Source organism: Pinus tabuliformis, chromosome 5_2 (genome assembly GCF_031772625.1).
Source record: "Pinus tabuliformis cultivar Carrire ecotype Pingquan chromosome 5_2, CPIR1, whole genome shotgun sequence".
NCBI lineage: Eukaryota > Viridiplantae > Streptophyta > Pinopsida > Pinales > Pinaceae > Pinus > Pinus tabuliformis.
The window spans coordinates 1,082,181,622-1,082,208,622 of record NC_142306.1 but is presented as its reverse complement, the minus strand read 5'-3'; the positions used below and the strand labels follow the sequence as shown (position 1 = coordinate 1,082,208,622).

Here is a 27,001-nt window from a genome sequence, read left to right as displayed (position 1 = left end):
GCAATTGCAATCCCTGAGAAAAGAAATCATGAGCCGTTCAAATCCAAGAAACAATGGATACCGAAACCAGAGAAGAATAAGCGGATTGAAATCTGAAAATGCAAGAATATCCCACCGAAACTGCTGCTGCTAGATTTGTGAACTAGGATGAAAAAACCTATTTCAAAACCATTTTTATACAGGGACCCAGGGAGCCATATACACCAAAACAGCGGGCTGAATCCGTCAAAACAGGTAGCCGCCCTCGCTCCGCCCTCCATTTCAAAATAAATCTAACATCCCATGACCAAATCGACCCTCACAAACCACTCCCGGGACCAAATCGACCCTGACAAACCACTCCCAGACCAGAAAACCCAAACTGTAAATCAAAATGGGGGCGATTTTGATCAAATACGATTCCGCAAATATCAAAATGGGGCTATTTTGATCAAATACGATTCGGTTAGTTTATCCGCCCTGGGCTAAAATAAAAAAATAAATTAATTTTTAAATAAAATATGGGCTAATTATATAAAAAAAAATTATTATTTTAATTAAAAATTCGCCCCATTAAAATATTAAAAGCCTTAAATTTCGCCAATTGGCTATTATTCGCCCCTAAAATTAACCTTGTTGTCAGATAAAGGTAGGGAGAAACAACTGCAAATTCAATAACAGAAAAGGGATTGGACTGCATGCAAGATGATCCGAGAACAAGTAGTAAAGAAAAAAATTGCCAACACTTTCTCCAAGGTGCGCAGATATCAAATTCAGTTGTGCCCTGTTCCCATAAAGGCACTGAATAGCTTGCCTCGATCCTACAATTTCTTTTGCCAAATTCTGCCCAAGAAGATTTTGACTCATTAAAGATAAAAGCGAGCCCTGTTTCTGAAGAACTCCTAGCAGCTGCAAAGACTACTATGAATGCAAGTGAAACTGCATGATCATGACCATTTTTGAATAAACAAGACAGACACGATGGCACCACGTTGCATTAGTTTAACAGAAAGGGATAAAGTTTAAATTATCAAGAAAGCATATATATAACTAAATTATTTCAACTAGGAAATAATTTTGAATCAAATTTATAAGGCTCTGTAGCTACTCAGCGGCCAATGTACAATTGATGGAAGAGGATTTTCTTTCATGGTCCATGGATGAAAGAGGAATGAAGCAAAAACTTGGAAAGGAGATTAAGGTTGTTACCGGAGACGAAGAAATAAAGAGAACGTCCAAAAAATGTCCTTCAATGCTGAAAGTTGAATTGCCCAGTGAGAAAATAGAGTAGGCAAAGGCAAAGTATCTGTATTTAACATTACTGTGTGAGTAACCAACATAAGCTGCACAGTGCTATGCAAATTAAGAAGCGATTAACCAACATAAGCTGCACAATGCTATGCAAATTAAGAAGTGATTATTATATAAGAATAGTTGAAAACATGCAACTCCATTCTGTCTAATGTTTCCGAGACAACCCATACATGTATAGTGATAGTGTTAACTTAGAATCCAACTATTGTAAAAAGGGAAAAAAACAGCAACTACAAATTAGTTAATATCACATTTAGCTTGCAACTGCGTGCTATATAGTAAAAAATGGCTATTGTCAGATAAAGGTACGGAGAAACAACTGCAAATTCAATAACAGAACAGAGATTGGACTGCATGCAAGATGATCCGAGAACAAGTAGTAAAGAAAAAATTGCCAACACTTTCTCCAAGGTGCGCAGATATCAAATTCAGCTGTGCCCTGTTCCCATAAAGGCACTGAATAGCTTGCCTCGATCTTACAATTTCTTTTGCCAAATTCTGCCCAAGAAGATTTTGACTCATTAAAGATAAAAGCGAACCCTGTTTCTGAAGAATTCCTAGCAGCTGCAAATACTACTGTGAATGCAAGTGAAACTGCATGATCATGACCATTTTTGAATAACTAGAGACTCTTTTTTTTGCATTCTTCACTTAGGATGGCTTAGACCTCGCCAAGGAACAAATCAAATAGGTCGAGGACATACATGCATCTACAAATTATATATCTGGAGAGCATCAGAATGGAAGGCTAGTCCCATTAATACAAGCAAGAAAAAAAATATTGTCAAATGCAAGTGTGAATAAAAAGGCCTTGAGGCTTGGAAGTTTGAATGACACAAAGGATATGGAGAGTTGTAAGGGTGATCTCAGCTTTAATTATTGAAGACAGCCTCCAAGAAGGTAGCATAATTCTATGTGATGGACAACAAGACAACTCTGTCCAATGCACTTGTGAGGATTCTTCTTATGATACTATCTAGATTAGCAGTGACACCAAGAACACAAACAGTCACAATGCCTAAGGTAAATGGCTCCTCCAAATCTCAGAATATATACTATGATTTGAAAAAAAATTGGGGGAATGTTACGTTGCAAGCCTTTTCCAAATCACGCACAGCATCCAACATTACCTTTATTGCTACAACTCCAACCCACTACAGTGTCATTGGTAAGGGTTGCATCATGAAGAATTGCAAAATTCATGCAATTGATTCAATGAGAAGTAAGCTCCTGGAATTAGTTAAAATGAATGTTGGTGAATCACCAACGGATGACTAATCTAATGGTGTGCAAAACGATATCAAGAGAAGGAAGGATCTGATTTCTTTTATCGAGAAGTTCCAGCTCATCTGAATACTATGCCCTCTTTCCCATTTCATGGCAGCAAGAAGTTAACGTTTCCTCCATATAATTATGCAATCCCAATCATCACTTTGGGAGTAATTATCGTTTACTGTCTTTTGTTGGTTTGTGAATAGAAGTGTAAAATCCACAGAGAGAAAGGAACATGAGGAGCAAGAAAAGTTCCTTAAAGTTCTAGGGAGTTTCCCTCTGGAGAGGTTGCTTGCAATCTTCCAATGCATCACAGCAGTGGCAAATGAAGAATTGGAAAATCTGCAATCTGACAATATATCTGCAGCTGATGAAAATGGTTTGGGGACTATGGCTGATGCTCTTATGCAGCTCTCAACTCTTTGTAATATCAATCTTTTGTATAAAGGAACAAACTGTCTAGTTTTCTAGGACTGAAACAAAAAAAATTGTTGGTTTCTTAATTGAAATAGATTGTACAATTTAAATAACCAGTTGTCTCTGTTGATGAAATGATATTTTTCTTTATTTACAAGTGAAGCCAGAAGAAACAAGCTTTAACAAAATGGTTAAGGCAATATATGATTGGCTATGTACATTGGATTAGCCTAGAAATAAAATATATTGATCTATGAGTGAATGGCCATATATAGCTTGCATTCATTCTGTCAGTGCTGCCTTAGAAGCAACTTATTTTGTTTTAAGCACCCTACAGTTTTCATAGAAACAAGCCTTTTTTTGTGTTGTGCAGGTTTGGAGCAAAGACAAATATGAAAGTATAGAACATACGGTGGTGGTGAATGACAAGAAGGAAAGGTTCCCTATCCCATTCCTTTTAAATCCTTCGGATTATGTTATGATCTCAAACCAGTGATGTCGAGTGATGTACTTGGAATGACTCTCAGTAACCCTTGAAGAGCTTTGGAGCAGCTTCTAAAGACATTATGTATCAACCTCTTGAACAGAATTTGAAGCTTTTTGAATAAGCATAACATTCTCTTTTTGGTTAGAAAATATTTGAGAATAATGTTGAATATTTGTGTTTAGTTCAAACACATACCTAAGGCAATATAAATGTTTGGTAGATCGATTGTGTAATGCCGTAATTTTGTCATATGTAAATGTTTTAACTAGAAAACAATTTCTAAAGTTCTATATTTATAGATTACATCCCAACCTTTTATAGTGGGACTTGATGTGCAGATGCCCCATTAGGTGTGGGATGTCCTCATATATATATCTTGAAGAAAAAGTCTTTTATAACATTGGAAAAGATTATACATTGATCTGCCTGTGCAGGGCTTGCCTGAACTGCTTGACTTCTTTGACCATATATAACAGAAAAATGTATCTTTACTGTTCCTCCCTTAATAGAGATCAGCAACCATATTCGTGAAACTACCAAAAACTTATAGCTTTTCCATCATACCGAATGACTCCTTCAGTATCCTGCTTATCACTACAACAAACTGAATTCTCATTTTTATCTAGTTCATAACATGCAATAAAAATAAAAGACAAAGCAAAGGCTAAAAGAAAGACTCCAGTGCTTCAACTTCGTGGACACCAAGAATTTAAGAAAGAAAGATGTTAACAAAGCAATCAATAAGTTTTCACGTGAAGACAATGTTATAGATACATCTGATGGCATTTGTAACCATTTGTTTTGAAGGTGTATCTTTCCAAGTTAAATACACCAAATCATAAGATACAAGAATGGCACAGGTCTATTTGAGGCATTATATTTATCTCAAGTTTTATTAATTTTTCTATGCTAAGGTTAGCTATAGTCAGGCTTGAAAGCATTAGTAGCTAGACAATGGTGGCTTTGGTTCAAAGGGTGCTCTCAGCTCTAATTATTGAAGACTGCCTCCAAGAAGCCAGCATATTTCTATGTGATGGACAACAAGACAACTCTGTTCTCTGTTAGGTGTGGGATGTGCTCATACATATATCTTGAAGAAAAAGTCTTTTATAACATTGGAAAAGACTATACATTGATCTGTCTGTGCAGGGCTTGCCTGAACTGCTTGACTTCTTTGACCATATATAACAGAAAAATGTATCTTTACTCTTCCTCCCTTAATAGAGATCAGCAACCATATTCGTGAAACTACCAAAAACTTACAGCTTTTCCATCATACCGAATGACTCCTTCAGTATCTTGCTTATCACTACAACAAACTGAATTTTCATTTTTATCTAGTTCATAACATGCAATAAAAATAAAAGACAAAGCAAAGGCTAAAAGAAAAACTCCATTGCTTCAACTTCGTGGACATCAAGAATTTAAGAAAGAAAGATGTTAACAAAGCAATCAATAAGTTTTCACGTGAAGGCAATGTTATAGATACATCTGATGGCATTTGTAACCATTTGTTTTGAAGGTGTATCTTTCCAATTACTTTGGTTTTAGTTTATTTTAGTGATGATGTTGTTGGTGGTGTTCTAATGGTTGTTTCTTGAAATTGTTCCTAAACCTGGATCAAGTTCAGGTTCCCCTGCTCCAACTCACGATCTACCTCAAAATCCAAAACCTAAGACAAAGCCCTCTTCAACAAGTAGGAGCTAATATAGGGATGATGGATGGTGCCTACTTTGTAGGCAGGAACGAGCTTCTAGCATGGATCAATTCTGCCCTGCAGCTCAATCTCTCCAAAATAGAGGAGGTAGTCAATAGTCAATACATACCCAATTCATTGTTATTGCCAGTATTTGAATGTTGAGATGTTAAAACATGATAGTAGCAGGATGCCATCATTGAACGATCATTTGTAAGGGATTCTGTATGTATCATTTGAGGGCCCAACACATTTTCATGTCTTGATTTCTGAAATGAGGATGATGGTTATGTGTATATATACAGGCTGCATCAGGAGCTGTTCAATGCCAAATGATAGACATGGTTCACCCAGGAGTTGTCTCCATGCACAAGGTTTTAATTAAATAAAACTCAGAATGGCTTAACTAGAAAACAATTTCTAAAGTTCTATATTTATAGATTACATCCCAACCTTTTATAGTGGGACTTGATGTGCAGATGCCCCATTAGGTGTGGGATGTCCTCACATGTATATCTTGAAGAAAAAGTCTTTTATAACATTGGAAAAGATTATACATTGATCTGCCTGTGCAGGGCTTGCCTGAACTGCTTGACTTCTTTGACCATATATAACAGAAAAATGTATCTTTACTGTTCCTCCCTTAATAGAGATCAACAACCATATTCGTGAAACTACCAAAAACTTACAGCTTTTCCATCATACCGAATGACTCCTTCAGTATCCTGCTTATCACTACAACAAACTGAATTCTCATTTTTATCTAGTTCATAACATGCAATAAAAATAAAAGACAAAGCAAAGTCTAAAAGAAAAACTCCATTGCTTCAACTTCGTGGACATCAAGAATTTAAGAAAGAAAGATGTTAACAAAGCAATCAATAAGTTTTCACGTGAAGGCAATGACCAGAGTCTTCCAAGCAGCCTTCTCTTATAGGATGCAATTACTTTGGTTTTAGTTTATTTTAGTGATGATGTTGTTGGTGGTGTTCTAATGGTTGTTTCTTGAAATTGTTGTTCCTAAACCTGGATCAAGTTCAGGTTCCCCTGCTCCAACTCATGATCTACCTCAAAATCCAAAACCTAAGACAAAGCCCTCTTCAACAAGTAGGAGCTAATATAGGGATGATGGATGGTGCCTACTTTGTAGGCAGGAACGAGCTTCTAGCATGGATCAATTCTGCCCTGCAGCTCAATCTCTCCAAAATAGAGGAGGTACTCAATAGTCAATACATACCCAATTCATTGTTATCACTAGTATTTGAATGCTGAGATGTTAAAACATGATAGTAGCAGGATGCCATCATTGAATGATCATTTGTAAGGGATTCTGTATGTATCATTTGAGGGCCCAACACATTTCCATGTCTTGATTTCTGAAATCAGGATGATGGTTATGTGTATATATATACAGGCTGCATCAGGAGCTGTTCAATGCCAAATGATAGACATGGTTCACCCAGGAGTTGTCTCCATGCACAAGGTTTAAATTAAATAAAACTCACAATGGCTTTTGAGCACAATTGCCATGTAATTCTATTTGAATCCATGCTCAGGTTGTTGGTCTGAATCGCTGCTCGTCTTTTGATGATTCACTCTGCCTAAAATTTTTGAAATCTATGGAGAATCTATGGAGTATTTGATGACCCATTGGAATTTGCTACATTGCAGGTAAATTTCGATGCAAAAACAGAGCATGACATGATCTAGAATTATAAAATTCTGTAAGACGTGTTTACTAAATTGAAGATAGACTATTTCCAGACGCATGTTATGCATATTTGTTTTGTATTATACATTAGAAGCACAACAGATCTGATAAAACCTATTCCAGGTTGTTGGTCTGAATCGCTGCTCATCTTTTGATGATTCACTCTGCCTAAAATTTTTGAAATCTATGGAGTATTTGATGACCCTTTGGAATTTGCTACATTGCAGGTAAATTTCGATGCAAAAACAGAGCATGACATGATCTAGAATTATAAAATTCTGCAAGACGTGTTTACTAAATTGAAGATAGACTATTTCCAGATGCATGTTATGCAGAAATGATCCAATACGAAATTCCAATGTTGACATAACATTTCACATGGCATCAAGTAGCAGTGGTGTGGTTTAAACAATGACTTGGTGATTTCAAGTAATGTTCGATGGCGTTGTCATAGCGATGACATGGCTTCACATGTAGCAGTCAATGGTGAACAATAGGAAGTGACAAGTACTCATTCCAGGTGGATTTCAAAGGGTTTAAGTCCTTGATTTAAGCCTCGGATCATAGAAAAAACAATTAAGGCACAATTCTAGGTATCTGGTATTCGACAGTTGTAAAATAAACGACTATTAATAAATCCAAAATAACCACATTTAACAGTTAACAAGAAACTGATACTGGATATATAAGGAAGAACTATCGATGTGATATTTGTGGGGTTGAAGATTAAAAAGGTAGGTATTGCAGTCAAGAAATTGCACTTTGCAGTTAGATGAGAATAAGGAGGAAAGGACACAACTATATCAAAGAAGCGATTTAGAGACAGATCTAAAAAATGAACATAAGTGCATAAATTAGAATCCACCTTGAAAAGAAGAGAACAAATTTGTTGTTGAGTTATGAAGTGGGGATGAGATCGAAAAGTGCAAATCTAAAGTCTGAGATTCAGGTTGTATAAAAGTAACTTAAAGAAATATTGGCCAACAAAGAATATTTTGAAGGATATTTTATTGAATCAATGAATAGAAGAAAGAATAGTCAGTTGCATAGGAATTGATCACAGGTCAATATGTGAGAGTCAAGTTGCAAAAAAGAAAATTATTAAAGAACATATAAAAGATCCATATATATGACAGAATTCAGTTAAACTTGAGAATTAGAGGAAACACGTAAATGCAAAGCATGGAAAGATAGATCGGTGATAGCTATGAGGTTCAATACACACATTTTATCAATTTGCTTGACTTATCATTCTGCTTCCACATACTGTCTGTTTTGAAGAGTATGGTATAAAATCAGATTCATCAAGCACTCTTGGAGTATCTCAAGTTATTGAGTGGGAGGGTCAATCTTTTAGTACAGTCAGCGCAATGGCATTGTTTTTCAATGGGGTAGGATCTGATTTTATTAAGCAACATGTCTCGGTTCAGAGTGAAAGCAATGTCCCATTTGAGAATTTGGTCAGAACCTACTGCACAATGGCAAGCCATGCAAAACATAAGGCTAATGAAGGAAAATGCAACTTTTTTGGAGAGGCATGTATTCATGCTGGCACAACAGGGCTTACAGATTTGATTGCTCCACCATTTGATTCTCCCAGCTCGGAAACACAAGTGGATTATAACAGCCCTCATGCTGATCCAGTTTCAGAGACTGGAGGTATGGCATAAGTTTGGATTGCAAGCAAAATAAACAAAAAATATAGTGCACCATATGAAGAGAGGAGTGTGACCACTGTTGTATGCTCAGCAGAATCAATCATTCATGTAATGCATTAGCTACAGAAGACTCGAGGTATGGCATAACATTGTATTGCAAACAAAATGTGCAAAATACAAACCATTCATGTAATGTTTTAGCTACAGAAGACTTGAGGTATGGCATAAGATTGGATTGCAAACAAAATGTGCAAAATACAAACAGTGGGCGTTATGAAGCGAGGAGTGTGATCAGTGCCATTTCTTTAGCAGAATCAATTATTCATGTTGTTGTATGGTCAGTTACATAACTAGAAAAACTGTATTTTATGGCAAACATTGGCAACTGCAGGGCTGGTTTAGGGATTTCTGGAAACAAATCAATCAAGGCAGAATGATTGACTAAAGATCACAGTGCAGCCATGGAGGAGATTCATAAGAGCTTCAAGCACTCCATCCAGTTGATCAAAATATAGTGGTTTCCAAGGACAACTCTTGGCTAGTTAAAAGAAAATGTGCAAAATACAAACAGTGCACGTTATGAAGCAAAGAGTGTGATCAGTGCCATTTCTTCAGCAGAATCAATCATTCATGTTTCTGTGTGGTCAGTTACATAAATAGAATTGGCAAAATCTGGGCTGGTTTTAGGGATTTCTGGAAACAAATCAATAAGGGCAGAATGATTGGTTAGAGATCACAGTGCAACCATGGAGGAGATTTTCAAAGAGCTTCAAGCACTCCATCCATATGGTCAAAATATAGTGGTTTCCAAGGACAACTCTTGGCTGATTAAAGGCATAATTCAGATTTTATACTTGAGTAAATCATGTTTTAATAGACACTGGAATTTGATATATGAACAGTGTAAAGATAACATTTTTGTTGGGAGAGGCCTATGTTCATGAATGTGATATCAAAGCAGAGTATAAATTCATGATAATTTTGTGGGATGGCCTCGGGGAGCATTTGTCTGACAATGAAGCTGTGCAAATTGTGCACAGGTATAGTCTCAATGGAAAAGCCAGGTTGTTAGATTGAGCTGCTCTTGACAAGAGAAAAACTAGGTGGTTAGATCGAGCTGCTCTTGACAATGCAGCCAAAATGCATGGTTTTATCAGCTATGATGATCATGGAAAATATGAAACATATAATCGGAAGCAGCCTGTTACTTCTTGTCAGTGTATATATATGCATGTGTACTACTGGTTTGATTGATGCTGAAGGTTTAAGTTTGGCGCTTGCATCTCTGATGTTGTTAGCCTCATTCTTGTGTACGTGCAATGAATTCATGCTACCTGGAACAGATCCCTCAATGGGAAGAAGAGGTTGACTGACGTCCAGAGAAACTGTTGAAGGTACAATGATCCCATACATACTGTTCCATCCAGAAATAGTCGTGGAATGACATTTCATGTAGACTTTACAAATAGTGGATATGAGAAGGTTGTTGCAACATCTACTGATGCAATAGAAGCAAGGGTAAGATGTTTGATTGTTTCATCCGAGACTTCTAGCGGGTAAATGTCCTGTGTGATGAAGAATTTCACTCCATAGACATGATGCTGGAAATGAGTTGTTCTCCAAAATAGAGGAGGTACTCAATAGTCAATACATACCCAATTCATTGTTATTGCCAGTATTTGAATGCTGAGATTTTAAAACATGATAGTAGCAGGATGCCATCATTGAATGATCATTTGTAAGGGATTCTGTATGTATCATTTGAGGGCCCAACACATTTCCATGTCTTGATTTCTGAAATTAGGACGATGGTTATGTGTATATATACAGGCTGCATCAGGAGCTGTTCAATGCCAAATGATAGACATGGTTCACCCAGGAGTTGTCTCCATGCACAAGGTTTAAATTAAATAAAACTCACAATGGCTTTTGAGCACAATTGCCATGTAATTCTATTTGAATCCATGCTCAGGTTGTTGGTCTGAATCGTTGCTCGTCTTTTGATGATTCACTCTGCCTAAAATGTTTGAAATCTATGGAGAATCTATGATACTATATTTACCAGCACATACCCTCATAAATAATGGCCCATGTGTCTGTAAGGTTTCTAAGGTTTCAGTATCTTGCTTATCACTACAACAAACTGAATTTTCATTTTTATCTAGTTCATAACATGCAATAAAAATAAAAGACAAAGCAAAGGCTAAAATAAAAACTCCATTGCTTCAACTTCGTGGACATCAAGAATTTAAGAAAGAAAGATGTTAACAAAGCAATCAATAAGTTTTCACGTGAAGGAAATGACCAGAGTCTTCCAAGCAGCCTTCTCTTATAGGATGCAATTACTTTGGTTTTAGTTTATTTTAGTGATGATGTTGTTGGTGGTGTTCTAATGGTTGTTTCTTGAAATTGTTGTTCCTAATCCTGGATCAAGTTCAGGTTCCCCTGCTCCAACTCATGATCTACCTCAAAATCCAAAACCTAAGACAAAGCCCTCTTCAACAAGTAGGAGCTAATATAGGGATGATGGATGGTGCCTACTTTGTAGGCAGGAACGAGCTTCTAGCATGGATCAATTCTGCCCTGCAGCTCAATCTCTCCAAAATAGAGGAGGTACTCAATAGTCAATACATACCCAATTCATTGTTATCACTAGTATTTGAATGCTGAGATGTTAAAACATGATAGTAGCAGGATGCCATCATTGAATGATCATTTGTAAGGGATTCTGTATGTATCATTTGAGGGCCCAACACATTTCCATGTCTTGATTTCTGAAATCAGGATGATGGTTATGTGTATATATATACAGGCTGCATCAGGAGCTGTTCAATGCCAAATGATAGACATGGTTCACCCAGGAGTTGTCTCCATGCACAAGGTTTAAATTAAATAAAACTCACAATGGCTTTTGAGCACAATTGCCATGTAATTCTATTTGAATCCATGCTCAGGTTGTTGGTCTGAATCGCTGCTCGTCTTTTGATGATTCACTCTGCCTAAATTTTTTGAAATCTATGGAGAATCTATGGAGTATTTGATGACCCATTGGAATTTGCTACATTGCAGGTAAATTTCGATGCAAAAACAGAGCATGACATGATCTAGAATTATAAAATTCTGCAAGACGTGTTTACTAAATTGAAGATAGACTATTTCCAGACGCATGTTATGCAGATTTGTTTTGTATTATACATTAGAAGCACAACAGATCTGATAAAACCGATTCCAGGTTGTTGGTCTGAATCGCTGCTCATCTTTTGATGATTCACTCTGCCTAAAATTTTTGAAATCGATGGAGAATCTATGGAGTATTTGATGACCCTTTGGAATTTTCTACATTACAGGTAAATTTCGATGCAAAAACAGAGCATGACATGATCTAGAATTATAAAATTCTGCAAGACGTGTTTACTAAATTGAAGATAGACTATTTCTAGACGCATGTTATGCAGACTTGTTTTGTATTATACATTAGAAGCACAACAGATCTGATAAAACCTATTCCAGCTAAGAAAAATGTTTGTGATCAAGTTGAAAGTTGAAACAGAATAGACCAAATATATGTTTGAGGTGTGACATTCATTTAAGGGAAATGACATTTTGTTGAACGACAGTCATTAATAAAAAATAGCAAGGAAACCAGAGAGGAGTTAAGAATAGGCAGAGGAACGAACCGAAAAATGTGAAGGCCGGCCGGATAAACAACTCTGTTAATCTATGCAGAAAGAAATTTTGACATCAGATCCCTCCCAGGAGCGCACAGGGTTGCTATGGACATGGATAGGCCGAAGGAGCTTGCGATTCGTGAGGCAGGTGAGAATAAGAAAAAACAATGCATCAGATTTTCCACATAGCCTTCAAATAGGTACAAAGAGTAGGGAAGAAGGACATGAAGAGTCTCTGCGAAGAGTCTCATCGCCAGCAGAATAGTCTCATTTGCCAGCAGGCAATCTCTGCGAAGGGTCTCATGGCCAGCAGAAGAGTCTCATCGCCAGCAGGCCAAGCCTGGCCTTTCATGCCCCATTACCATGGAAAAAAACCATTTTTTTCTATGAAAAACAGATAAAACGAACGGCAGAAAACACTCCAATCATCTAACACACAGAACCAATGGCTCAGGATCGCACACGTCACATTTTAGGATGTCTTTCTCAGAGGGAACGCCTTACGGCGTAAAAATCAACACCGGTACATCCACCCAAGGTTGGATTGATATAGAGACGCCCCCCGCGAATTAATATTAAAGTTTAGTTGCTTACTTATATGGACCATACACCTACCAAGACAATGTGACAAAAAAATAAAAATAAGGTAACTAAAAGATGGAGTAGTCTATCGAGGGAGGAATTGCTGGGACAAAAAGGGTCAGAATTCCGGTAAAAAATTTCAAAGAATTTGTAGATTCAGTATTTGAATCATGTTTTTGATGGTGGAAATGGATTCAGCACCATCAAAAACGTCTAGAACATCTAAAATTTTGAAGTTTAACAACTATAATTTGGATTTACAAAAATCTTGGCCGGATTTTCTCTAAATATGACTAGAATTTCCATAACTTTCTGGGCAACTCCTCCGCCTCATTAGACTACGCGAAAAATGAATAAAAATAAAACAACCAAACTCTTTTCTAAATAAAGAATGAGTAACATAAAAGAATCAAATTTCTTTTTTAACTCTCATCCTAATGTGCACATTAGTCAACAAATTCATGCAAATTAGTTCTTCCATTACTCTTGTTCTATTATGTGGAGAGAAATCAAACTATTTCATGCATGAAAGACATGTATATCTCAAAATAGCTACACTTGGCTCTAAATTATAAATAATAAATTTGTTATAAATTTGTTGTAAATAAATTATAACAATCTATAAATTATCATTTCTTTTTGGAAACTAATAAAAAAAATGCAATCATGCCAAAAAAAACTAAGAGTTTCATAACAATTTCAAATTACTACCATTATGGCCATGTATATTTATGAACCACTAACATTAGTGTCGCAAAAATATTTGAAAGTAGTTAGCTACCAAGCTATCTGACTGTAGTTAAAGTCTGTTCGATACAAACACATGTGTGGAAGTACACATATATGACGATGAGTTTCACCACTCTATAGTGGGCTCAAAATGAAATATTTAATTTATAGTCGTGTTGGGAAAGTAACCCAAATATTTATACTCGAGTATAATGATTTCTCTAGTCATGGAATTCCTTCTTGCATTATGTGGAGAGAAATGAAGCTAATTTGATGCATGGAATACAACTATAGACCCCTAAGTAGAAACACTTAGATATGATTAAAACTAATAAATTTGTCATAAATAAATTAATGACAACTCATAAATGATTATATAACTTTTTTGCAACTAATAAAATAATGCAATTAGTCAAAAAAAAGAAGAAGTAATAGTTTCAAGTTACTATCATTTTGGAATTGAATAATATTTTCCAGTGATCCGAGGAGCCAAAGTAAATGCCATGCAATCTCTAATTCTTATGTATCATGCAGACATTCAAACAATCATGGAAATACATTTGATGTCGTATTATTATTATTTTTCCCCACAAGATTTTCGATTGTTTTTACAGAGCTTGGAGTAGCACAAAGTTTCAGAGATTTATTATTGACCATAACAACAATTTCATGTAAGCAACTTTATGCATTTCAAATTTAATACTTTTCTTCACTTGTCTGAATTTTATCATATTTGGGACATAAGTCAGTGAATTGTTTCTTCATATTTCATGCATCTAGATTATTATGGCCCAAAAAAAACATAGAAAACATAAAAATAACATGTAGTTACCAATGTAACGACTCTATATTTGTTTGTGTTACTAATGACTTCATAGAATTCAAAGATTATGTATCCTATATATTGAATGACTTTGTTTTTAGGCATTATTCATATGTCCATACTAGAATGATGATTGGTGTGGATATAGCCACTACAAGAGTGAAGAGTGGAGCCACTATTAAGCACAAATTTCAAAATGTGCCTAGGTTATAAATATTGTATTGTTTACTATTAATGAATATAAACATTCTCTATGATGTTTAACTAAAAAATAATATAGATATTCTATTCTAATTGTTGATTTTTTATAATCTATTAGATCAATGTGTCTTTGCACTTTTGAGGGAAATTAGTAGTTGTATTCATTTGGTTAGAATATCGTCTTTGTGTGTAAGTGGTAGAAGATCATGCTCTTCTTTGACACACTGTGTTTTCTTTGATGAATTGGGGTTAATTTCTTTATTGTTGTTTCATTATGCCATCTTTTACAAGAATATTCTTTTTTGTTTTTTTACTATAATTAAATCTTCCTCCTTTTATTATTAGCCTATGTTGACTTTGTTCGATAACAAATATCTTCAAAATGAAATTGCCAAACATCTCATACTTTTTTGACATAATTGGTATGATCGACTTGCTAATAAACTTGATCACCAACTTGACTTCTCTATTCAATTTGCCTAAAACTATTTAGTACTTAAACTCCTAGATGTAGGATCCACCATCTACTTGGAATTATGTAATGTGAATTGTCACTATTGTCATTACTTATTCCAATAGTTGGCATGATGTAATTGATATTATCAACAACCTTGAAATCATCATGTATCATGTCATTACTTATTCCAATAGTTGGCATGATGTAATTGATATTATCAACAACCTTGAAATCATAATGTATCATGACTTCCATATTGTTGAGTATTTATTAACACCCAATGTTCACACAAATTCTCCTACCATAGAAAATATTTTCTACAAACATATAACTTTTTGAAGATAATGTTGTGTTTATATACGTATTCGTGTTGTTTGTAGTAGGGATTTAGATATACTTTAAGGCATCATCAAGAATTTGTAGTGAAAATTTTCCATCATATAGGTTTCAAAGAAAACTTCGACTTGTCAATTAACTCCTTTCATTACCTTTTGATTACATATTTTCATTACCTTGATAGGTTTTTGGACAGACAAAAAATTATAATGTTACAATCTGAAGAGTGCTAGCATATTACAAAATTAAAAATATTGATAAATTATTTATCCATATTCTCAACCTTGCTATTAACACTAATAGCTCCCATTTTAAATAGTTTCTTGTAATTTTGTAAATATTTCTCAATAATGTGTAAAAATGATGTTTGCATATCAATTTTAGTGGTAACTTATGCTAATTTTTTTAATTATATGTTAGAATAATTTAGCATCAACAAAACAAATTTGTTCACTATAATATGAACAATATGAATATTAATTATCATTTCTCTATCGACCATTTAGAAATAATTACGCTAAAGCTAATTAGTATATATCTATTTAAATGATCAATGTTTTGATTAAAACAAATTATCATCAATAAAATCAATTTATATGCCAAAATAAATAACATCACAATTTTCTATCAATCTTCTCATTACAAATAATTACCCTCAACTATTTAAAAATATTATAAATACATATCCATTTTAACTATCCCTATTAAATAAACATAGAAATGTTACATATTTAAATGCTTAAAATTTTAAATTAAAATGAATCTAAATTTATTTATTTAAATAATCAATAATTTTGTGAAAAAACTTGATTTACTTTTAACTTATAACAATAGAAATATATCTTCAATTTCATTTAAATAACAAAATTTTCTCAAATCTACATGCATACTCTACCCCTTTAATTTTGAGCCCATGACTTTTTAGAGAGAAATACATGCTCTTAACCATTAAGCTCACTCTAATTACAAACAAATATATTTTCTCCATATTATATCATTAAAATTTTAAATATATAAATTTCACACTTTCCTCATATAATTTTTTTTAAATAAAATATTTAATACTTAAAAATATTAATATAAATAATATATTAAAAACCACATTTTCCTTATCCCAAAACATATAAATATACAAATTTAGAGCAATAATATATATATATATATATATATATCTATAGAGAGAGAGAGATAATTGAGCTTTTGCTACTTTTTTATCTTCAAGTTTTATAAATGTTAAAATGATTTCAATTTAATTATATTATAAATTTTAGAATATTCTCTAAGCATAATATACATTTTTAAATAAATACGAGAAAAATCAATTTATCTAACTATAACCCTAAATTTTAAAACCAAAAATTACCACTCATACTACATTATAATTTTAAATTTAACTCTAAATTTTAAAACCAAAAATTACAAACCATACTATCTTTATTTTATACAGCTTAAGTGGGCCTAATGGTTAAGAGCATGTGTTTCCTCCTAAGAGGTCACAGGTTCAAAACAAGAGGGGGGTAGAGTATGTATACCTCCCTAGACTTAGCAGGGGTCCCTTGTCCCACAAACAAGGGGGTCTCATACACCAATTTGATGTTATTATTATTATTATAAATTTCCAGATTTCACAATATGACAAATATCATGCTCATATCTTCCGGAGAAATCACATAGATAATTGACTAAATTCAATATAAAATAAACTAAAATAAAACTGAATTTACTGTTACATTTCTGGGATTTATATATTTTGGTCTCTTGATCTTACTCCTCATAATAGTCATGATGATGAACTTAAAACTAGGTTCGAAAAACATCAACCCTTTTCTATCTATATGATTTCTCCAAGAAATATGAACATTATATTATGAATCACAAAAACATACCGTCCAAAATAACAAATATCAATTAAATTCATTCATATCTATCACAATTTCAATTTCAAAATTTAGCATCTACATAACTATACCATAAACTAAAAGATTACAACCCATGCTACCTTACACATTTTCGTGCATACAGTTCATCATGGCATTATATACACATTTTCGTGCATACAGTTCATCATGGCATTATATGGAATACGTTTTACACACATATCCCTGATTGGGACATGACCCTTTCCCCTTCTCCTCCTCCTCACTATTTCCTCGCGAGCTCTTTCTGTCACCTTCGGCCTTCTCGTACTTATCTCTTTCACCAGATCGATCTGATCTCTGCACATAAACATAAGAATATTTTATAGATTTGCATCTATGAATCATTATATGAATGTGAGAGGAATAAATGTACAGAAGAGCAGAGTATGATTACAGACCTCTCGGGCACCCAAGCATCCCGTCCACCATGAATACCATAACCTCATTCTCATGTGTGTTAATATCGATCTGCAATGCACTGGTTGTAAGGAGTGTTATCTGTATAAGTAATCAGATGCAAAGGCCTAAACATGTTAGAGGCTGATCACTGGATCAGCGTGTTGCAATAAACCATTCTAGAAGGCGTTTCTGTTTCAAATTTTGACGGGCGGTTGGCTACGTTGTTCCGTGCATGCATGTCTACGATAAAAATCTACTGAAAGTTCCACAAGTTAATAATACAAGGAAGGTATATCTAAAATTATAGAAAACGTAAGGATGGATGATTGGAAGGGTTTATAGAAATTAACAAATATACATTCATTTGATTGGGCTGGTACTAACTTTGTGGGTGCTAGGTGGCTTGTAGATGTGATATATGGATGATGTATGATAAATTAATATATTTAATTTATGAGGTAGGTTTGTAGATGTGATATATGGATGATGTATGATAAATTAATATATTTAATTTATGAGGTAGGTTAGTTAGTTTAAATGGGGTTTAGGTTTTGTCAAGTTATATGTTTAAAAGACAAATAACGCCACCTCAAAAGAGATTGAGGATAGAAAACATTTTAGAAGAATCAAATTTATACTAAGTATCTTGCTTTGGGTAATTTATATTTTTTCTATCTAATACAGAAATTGACTCTAAACTCACCAAAATAAAAATAAAAATTAAGAATATACTTAAAAGCTCATAATATACTTAAACTAAACTTACTATAGTAGATGTTAATAAAATTAGAGTAGTTATAAATATATATGTCATTAAATTTAATAGTTAATGCAATTCTATAAAAATAATATTAAGTATTAACCAATATTTATTTTTATATGTTGATAGCATGTTTTTATAATCCAATTATTTTATGGAAACCAAACTTTGGGGTATATATAGATAAACATTTTGCAAAATTCTTATTAAATACATAATTTGAAAATTGCCAAAATTCCTGAACTGGTCATAAAATCAAGTTTGATTATAATTCCTGAACAACCCATTGCATTGCATTGAGCAATATATATATATATACTCTGTTTGGAGCTTCTTTCACTGGTAGGCCTCCAGGCTCGCCCCTCGTTCGACACAACGCACATCTCTAAATGAGAGTCGATTGTTAAAAACCTTGAGAACATGGTAGTTATTGTAAGATCCCGGCAGGTTGTACTCCAATTTGTCCATAGTTTTGATGGCCGCCACCATGTGTGTAAGGACCTGCAGTCCTTGAACGTGCTCCCGGCTTGAAGTGCGATGACAAACGGAGGAAGGATGAGCTCAGACTACGTATGCGATGAGGTTATGTTATAATGAACACATAAAGGGAGGAGAGCGAGCTGTTTATAGGCGTGGGGAGCTTGGAGGATCGCCCATGGGGCCGACCTATGAAAGTAGTGAGGCAGACTTATGTTTAAGTGTAATTGCGATGGAGATGAGGGCGTGGGCAAGTCGGCTGGGCAGCCAAGACTTCGCCCTGCCACTCATATAAATTAGCACGCATGGATGTTCATTTGGATATCGCTCAACACAATGAACTTGCTCAACACGTGAAAGAAAAGGCGCAGGTCTAGTGTGGATGCAACAAAGAAGAGGAAGGCACAGTTTTGGTGATGCGACCGTTCTTGGGCAAGGCCGTACAGAGATAGCATTGTTTCTAGGTTTGGGTGAAGGGCACAGGTAGAGGTCGCCCGCCGGTTGGCGAAGGGCGTGCACAGGTGTGGCGCCCAGTTGTGCGAAGGAGCGCCCGACGGTGAAACGAAGGTGTGGGCGCCCGATTTGTGCGAAGACTTGGCATGGGTTCTTGGGTGACTCGGGTGAGCGCTCGCACCGTCATGCAAGTGTGCACGGTGTGACTTGGTGAAGTGTTGAGATTGTGAACGGAGGTGTGACTCGTGCGAAGGCGCCTGTGTGTGGCGACTTGGTTACGACAAGGCGCGCCCAAGTTGGGCAAACAACACGATTGTGCAACGAGGTGAATGAAGGGTTGGTGAGTCGTGCAACGATCATGCGGAGGCGCCGACGAGCTGGGCAACCAAGTTTGCCGAAGTTGTGAAAATTGGCTAAGTGTAAATTTGGGGTTTCCCAAGATTTAACTTGTACTTTGTAAAAGTGAAGATTGTATAATATATTGATTCGGGCAGACTCATATTGCAGGGAGTTGCCCCTCCCTTTATACTGTTGTGCATTTCTCTTGTATAATGTTGTTTATGTGAATGTTATGGGCTTTCACTTGTATAAAGGAACACATTAATAATACTTGGTTGCGAAACACAAACTAAGTAGGATAAGTGGAATGTTAGGCGTAGTCTACAATCGTAAGTATTGGTGAAAAGAAAACGATTGGTAGTGCCGCACCTCGCTATAAGCGGTTGAAAGACTACCGCAAGTGTAGGAGCGTGACAATGTGCCTCTCATAATTGTGGCCATTGTAAAAAATTGTGGCATTTGATAGGGCGTGGGTTTGCTCAAATGCCAATTAGGGCTTCTAGCCTTGCTGCCCTAAATTTTCTACTACTGTGTCTCGTGCCTGGATTTGTCGTTTATTGAATGCCGTGTATTTTTGTGAAAAAGAGATTTCATCTATTTCCACTTCTCCTCCTTCCACTAAGATGGCCATCCATCCTTCGAGGAGGTGTGAGTTTTGCAAATTTGATGTCAAATTGACGGTGATGTTGTTAATTTATGTGTAATTTTAACTTTAAATGAGGGAGCTCTGTTGTTTACTATTTATCTTTTAGTAATTGATAGCACAATAATATTGTGAAAATAATTATAGATTAGTATAATATGAAGTTATTATATTAAAAAAATATGGAATATTCAATTAATTAAAATGGTCATATACATGTTTATGGTCATAGAATAGACACTGATGTGGTGCTTTCTTAAGGTATTTAGTGGTGAAATGTTGCTAGTTCGAAACCTTGGGTAAAAAATCCAACCATGTTAAGGGATGGTGTGGCACATGCTAGTATCCCTGATGATTTTGAAGCCTTAGAATCCCTTGGATCCATTACTCAAGTTACATGATAGGGTTACCAATCATCTCAACACTCACAATACCTAACAAACAACAAAAAATGATCACCTGCATAGAAAAATAACTATTAACTAGCGATTGCACTAGATATTGCAAAGAAAACACATTTGTTTGACAACTGAATGAAATCTTACTGCTACTTCCTTAAGTACAAATCATGAAACCTATGTTTAAGTTAAAGACCTTGTTTGATTACGCCAACATATATAAATGCCTCGTAAATAAAGAAATAGATCGTGATTTTCTACCTTCAAAATCAAAGGTTGTTTTGGTATAATTCCTCCATATTTCTTTTTGAAATGGGTGATTGTGCTCTAGATTTCCTTATTGTGAGTTGGCTAGTATAAAAAATAAAACAAATAAACATGATTTTTATGGCATTACAATTAAAATATATATGATTTGAGGGCTTTCTTAAATCTTCAATATAAGAAAATTGATATGTGTTTCAACTATCACTTGACTTTTGCTCATTTATTATCCATGCATGAGTTTGATCACCTATCTGATCATTTTGTTGTATTCCATAAACTACGACTCAATGTTACGTTTGTTGCAGGTGCTTCATTGGCCCCCTAAAATGTAGATGCATGATTCACAACCTTAAGAGTTGTTGCAGTGCTTGTGTGATCTTTAAAGATAACTAATGCATTATTTTCATTCAACCACACTAGCTCACGCTCACCTCCAAACCTGAATATCAGTGAATTCACGTTTGCATCACATGGTAGATCAAATAGGCAAATGGAAAGCATCATATCCATATATACAGAAGATTTGAAAGGTAGACGACGCACCTGCCCTGTTGCAGGAATTGAATCCTTGGAAATTATTCTACGACACAAAGGGGCTTTTGAGTTTTGTGTAGCTTGTACAATCAAAACACATGTTGGATCCCTCCCTGCAAAATATATAGAGAGGTTACATCTTTCTACGGGAAGCTTCAATGTATCCCTTTTCTCCTTGGGCATTTCACATAAAACATGTAAACGAATGCCTTTTTTTAAAGACAAAACGAAAGAATCTAAACCTTTCCTCAACATTTGAGACCCATTCTGTCTCTCTGGTTATCAAATATGAAATATGTGAATTCACCCCTAACGGATTAGCCTTTGTTGTGCAAAACCCAAAGGCATACTTCTTTAACTTGGCACACTTATCATTATAGACAAGTTGTCTTTGCCCAATAGGAACTTTGCTTGAATGTGATTGCAATGGTTAAAGAGGAGCATGCAATTTGTGTAGAAAGGATTCAAAAACTGGACCAGTTTTCATATTGTTGCCTCCAACATCACATGGCACCTCTGTTATTAATCTACCATAGGAACATGTTATTTATATTGGAGATTTGCATATTGTATCGGGGCATGGAGTATATGGGTGACATGGAGCTATGCAAGTGTGTTTGCAATCTCTCCTTGGAGCTCCATAAATTTTCCAACATGACATTCTAACAGATGATGATGAGATTGAGTCACAAGGAGGTAAATGTCAATTCCTAGTACATGCATGGATTCTACATTGCCTTGTTTTACCACAAGGCATGTTGCACAAAATATTATGAGAACCTCATGGGAAATCCTTCACAAATGTTTACACAAGTATTTTTATACAAAGGTTTTCCACAAGGAAGATCCTTTTCACATATCTCTAACTAGGTTTCAACAGGGTCCATGCAACTCTTCCTCTGATTATTTTGCAGTTGGGTTTTACCACAAGGACAAGACTTAAACTTCTAAGGTAATATTTCACATTCTCCACACTCTCCAGGATGGTATATCTAGATACCCTTGTGATTATGACATGAAAGTGTTTTCATACACAAATTCTCACATTAAAATACACCATTCTTCCAATCTAATTCACATGGGATATCCACATCTCCACAAACGATCTTATCTTGTTTTTTTCCACAAAAGATTGAAGCATCATTTATCAAAAGCTTAAGAATCACACGAACCTTCATGGTAGATATTCTCACAGTAATGGTGTTGACATCTGAGAGGCTTCTCTCACTTATTTCCCCATGATGTTTTAGTAGAATTATGATCGTTGGATCTCCTTGTCATCATCTTTTTACCACATGGGCAAGGCTGAGGGAGGGTCATTGTTGTGCAAGTTGGGTGTGGACATGAATGGAATTGAAGAGTACATTTATGTGGGATTGTAGGCTTTGGTTTCTTGTTCACTTTATCAAGTGGCTTCCCCCATGGTCCTCCACATGAATGTGGAATAATATACCTGGTTATTATGAGAAGGATTGTAGAAATGAAGTATGAATTTTCTCATGCAAAGTGTAAAGGACTATAGTTGGCTATCCAAGAATGATCAGGTATCCTCTCTTTCAAATACCAACAATATTAATCAAAATAGTCTTGATGTGATAGGAAATGGAGAGACTCAAACTCTTGGCTCCTTAAAGAACAACGGTTTTCTAAACCATCTGTCAACCTTTGACACCACTTCCAATATCTAGGAAAAGGATATATACAAGGGTTTCCAGCTAGCCCAAAAGGCTTACATTGGTATTACCCAATTATCCTTTCCTACTTACCAACCCTTATAAAATGAAAGAATTCAGACATTTAAAAGAAAATATAAACGAAGTACCCGAAGTCATAATCAGGATATATGTGGTTCATAGTAAGAATGAGATGAATCAATGTCCTCTGACCAAGGTAGAAAATTTCTTATGTTAGTTTATAGAACTTCGAGCCTGTAATCCAAGTTTTGTAACCAGAACGAAATTTAATTTAGAAAAATTATCATAAAATACCTTGTTGTACTACATAAAGGCCCCATCGGAGACGATGAAGGATTGCCGGGATATTGTGTAAGGTACTCCAGGACCTAGCAAACCAAAATTTACATTTCTTGGTAAAACATTGTGGCCAAAGATTTTTTCAAAGTGTTATAAAAGTCAAATTACTCCAAAAGAATAGTCTAACATCTCTAATATTAATAGGATATTTGTCTATAACATATCATATTTCTTGCTAAAGCTACCCTTGCTTTGATAACTCTGTAACCTAGGATAATGGATAACACTAGATATCATAATGAACACAAACAAGTTCATGATAACATGAAGTTATAAAATTCAGTCAGACTATAGTGCACAATAATGAATCGATACCAAATCACAACAAGAATAATGGACAACTTACTTGTCGCTCCAAGCTACGAGAAAATTTCATGTCTACCCCAACAAGCTTTCCTATAAAACAATTAGGCAAGTATAATGCTCATACACTAGAACACGAATATGGAAAATAAAATTCCATGAAATATATATCTATATATATATATATATATATATATAAATTTTAAGAGAATGTCTTTATTATTGAAATGTTCCAAGAAGTCACAATCTTTTAGTTGTTTTGGTTATGGTTATTATGTATAAAGACAGTTTACATGCATAAAAAATTTGAAATTGCAATTTCATCCATTAATTTGTGTGTCAACCACAAGTTCGCCATAGTTATAACAAGGGGTAAAATACAAACCCTTTTGTTTTAATGTGTGTATCAACAAAATATTAACTGCAAACCCTATCAGATATGGTAACAAAGAAAAACAAAAAATAAGTTTTTTGATGGTGTTTTTGCTCAATCAAAGGAAGTTTGGAGAATTAATAAAAAGGACAGAAAACAATTCTTGAAGGGGTGCTTTTAGAGAACTACGAAAATTCATACAAATGGAAGAACCCTCACTTCATTATAAAATACCCTTTATAAAATGCACAAATCGTAATTAGATGATAAATCTTGCTCAAATTTCAAAAGAAAATTTCATGTGTTTTTTATAAAAGGTCATTCAAACAAATCAAATGCAAGGGCACCTGACCATTAATTAGCATGCATGTATAAAGTTGACAAGTAATAGTAGTAGCATTCTACTTCTTGCCATTAAACCAATGGATTCACAAAAAAACTCTAAAGCTTCTACACTCGTAATGACTACACCATCTACAACCTTTATATACAAGACTGTGTTGCTACCAGTGTTGTGCATGTATGGATTGGGTTCAGACTTGAATACATAGTGGACATGGCATGGCAAGGGTGAAAAGTTTTTAACAGGTGCAATGTAGATCAATTTTCCTTTGTACAACATGTCTTCAGGTACATGTGTGCCTCCTTTACACCTTTCCAGATGCAATGAAGAAGGTTATCACACCCATTTTCTACAAACCACACCTGCAATTCAGGAAATAAAAATAAATAGGATTAAGTTACTTGAAAACAATGTCTTATACATGAAAATAAAATAAAAACTAAAACAACACTCTGCTGTGCATTTTTGTACTTTCCCTACTTCAAGCAAATAACTTTCAATTTTTTGAATCACATTGTTTAATCCACATTTTTTGGAAAAGTTATGAGCTTGTACCATGCTGCATGGGGGCAACAAATTAAAAGGAACAAAGAAAAAATGAATATAAATGTAACCTCTATTTTGCAACACCCTAAAAGTTGGAAATTTGAACAGTGAACACTTTTATGACCACATTTAGCCATCCAAGGTCGATGAGGTAGTCTCTCTTTCAAATCCCAACACTGTTAATTAAAATAGTCTTAATATGATAAGAAATGGAGAGATTCAAACTCTCGGCTCCCTAAAGAGCAACGATTTTCTAAATCGTATGTCAACCTTTGACACCACTTCTAATCTCCAGGAGAAGGATATATACACGGGTTGCCAGCTAGCTCAAGAGGCTTACATTGGCATTGCCCAATAACATATTTCATTAAACATGGAATTAAATAGTGAATCTAGAATTTCAAAGTAACAAAAAAACCCAATTCTAGTGATGTCCATGTAATAAAACTTGTCCAATTTTATTAAAATGCAAGAATTTAGACATTTAAAAATAAAATATAAATGAAGCACCTAAAGTCATAATCAAGATATATGCGGTTCATAGTAAGAATGAGATGAATTAATGTGCTCTGATAGAGGCAGAAAAATTGGTTACATTAATTGTTAGAACTTCAAGCTTGTAAACCAAGTTTTGTAACCAAAATGAAATTTAACTTAGAAAAATTATCATAAAATACCTTGGTGTACTACATAAAGTACCATTGGAGAGGATGAAAGCTCACCAGGAGATTGTGCAAAGTAGTCCAGGACCTAGCAGACCAAAATTTACATTTCTTGGTAAAACATCGTGGCCAAAGACTAGTGTTATAAAAGTAAAATTACTCCAAAACAGTAGTTTAACATCCTTAATATTAATAAGATATGTGTTATAACCTATCATATTGTTTGCTAAAGCTAGCCTTGTTTTGATAAGTTTGTAACCTAGGATAATGGATAACGTTGGATATCATAATGAACATAAATAGGTTCATAATAACATGAAATTATAAAATTAAGTCAAACTATAGTGCATAATAATGAATTGATACCAAATCACAACAAGAATAACAACCAACTTACTTGTTGCTCCAAGCTACATGAGAGCTTCATGTCTACCCCAATAAGATTTCCTCTAAAACATTTAGGAAAGTACAATGTTCATACACCAGAACACGAAGATGCAAAATGAAACTCCATGAGATATATATTAAATTTTAAGAGAATGCTTTTATGCTTGAAATGTTCCAAGGAGTCACAATATGTTAGCTATTTTGGTTACATTCTTATTATGTATAAAGGTAGTTTACATGCATTAAAAATTTGAACTAACTTGCAATTTAATCCATTGATGTGTGTCAATCACATGTTTTCCATAGTTATAACAAGGGGTTAGCTCAACCAATTGTTGTTGTTGTCATTAATGCCAACTAAAACAGTTGTCAATTTCACTAGCATTTGGCCAATTCACTACCGAGCAACGAATGCCCCTGACTCCCTACCAGGGGCATACTATTTTACTCAAGGTTCATTAGGGATGCCATCCACCAATGTGATAGGAGGTTTTCCTTGGAGCCAACTAATTTTATTAAACATACCCCAAAACAAAAACAAAAAAATAATAGGGTTGTGATTGAATTTTTGTAAATCTTCAGTACCTCTAAAATGATTCTAATGTATTTTCTATAAAATGCTTCATTTGGGGCAACACGTAATAGAAGGTGGTCCCGAGATAAAGGTACATTGTTGCTTGCTTCACGTTCATGATAACAAAGCTAATAATTTTTTTTTTTTGGAACATTAGAGTGTAAAATATTGTATTTATATGGGGATATATTAAGTTTGATTAAAATTTACATATTCTTAAACTTGGGCATAGAAATACATACAAAAACTCAAAATTTATAT

At 34.6% G+C, this 27,001-nt stretch overlaps 1 protein-coding gene, 1 long non-coding RNA gene and 2 pseudogenes across 11 annotated transcripts in view; 2 read left to right on the top strand and 2 right to left on the bottom strand.

The window, feature by feature from the left end:
* LOC149163011 (putative boron transporter 2) overlaps positions 1-12,744 on the bottom strand; it is a 30,243-nt gene extending 17,499 nt beyond the window's left edge. Inside the window, exons 1-2 of one of the 8 annotated variants that reach the window (XM_089437492.1) lie at positions 12,212-12,744; positions 1,189-1,285 (exon numbers count right to left, since the gene is read on the bottom strand). Coding sequence is in view for 3 of the 8 variants with exons in the window: in XM_089437487.1 (XP_089293613.1) it covers positions 1,189-1,285; positions 3,782-3,816 (132 nt within the window). In the remaining 5 variants the exon portion in view is untranslated. Of the gene's footprint in view, positions 1-1,188; positions 1,286-3,781; positions 4,091-12,211 lie in introns of those variants that run through there. The other 7 variants (XM_089437488.1, XM_089437487.1, XM_089437486.1 and 4 more) reach the window with 7 other exon arrangements.
* On the top strand, positions 5,932-6,875 carry LOC149163013 (microtubule-associated protein RP/EB family member 1A pseudogene; annotated as a pseudogene). Its single transcript, XR_016261467.1, has 3 exons — positions 5,932-6,380; positions 6,580-6,648; positions 6,837-6,875. The product of XR_016261467.1 is annotated as a microtubule-associated protein RP/EB family member 1A pseudogene (transcript).
* LOC149163012 (microtubule-associated protein RP/EB family member 1A pseudogene) lies at positions 10,682-11,642 on the top strand (annotated as a pseudogene). Its single transcript, XR_016261466.1, has 3 exons — positions 10,682-11,147; positions 11,347-11,415; positions 11,604-11,642. The product of XR_016261466.1 is annotated as a microtubule-associated protein RP/EB family member 1A pseudogene (transcript).
* Positions 12,745-17,220: 4,476 nt separating the features above from the next.
* LOC149163010 (uncharacterized) lies at positions 17,221-17,771 on the bottom strand. The gene is made up of 2 exons (XR_016261619.1): positions 17,648-17,771; positions 17,221-17,546 (listed from the first exon to the last, which is right to left on the bottom strand). It is a non-coding gene; the product is annotated as an uncharacterized LOC149163010 (long non-coding RNA).
* Positions 17,772-27,001: the final 9,230 nt, after the last annotated feature.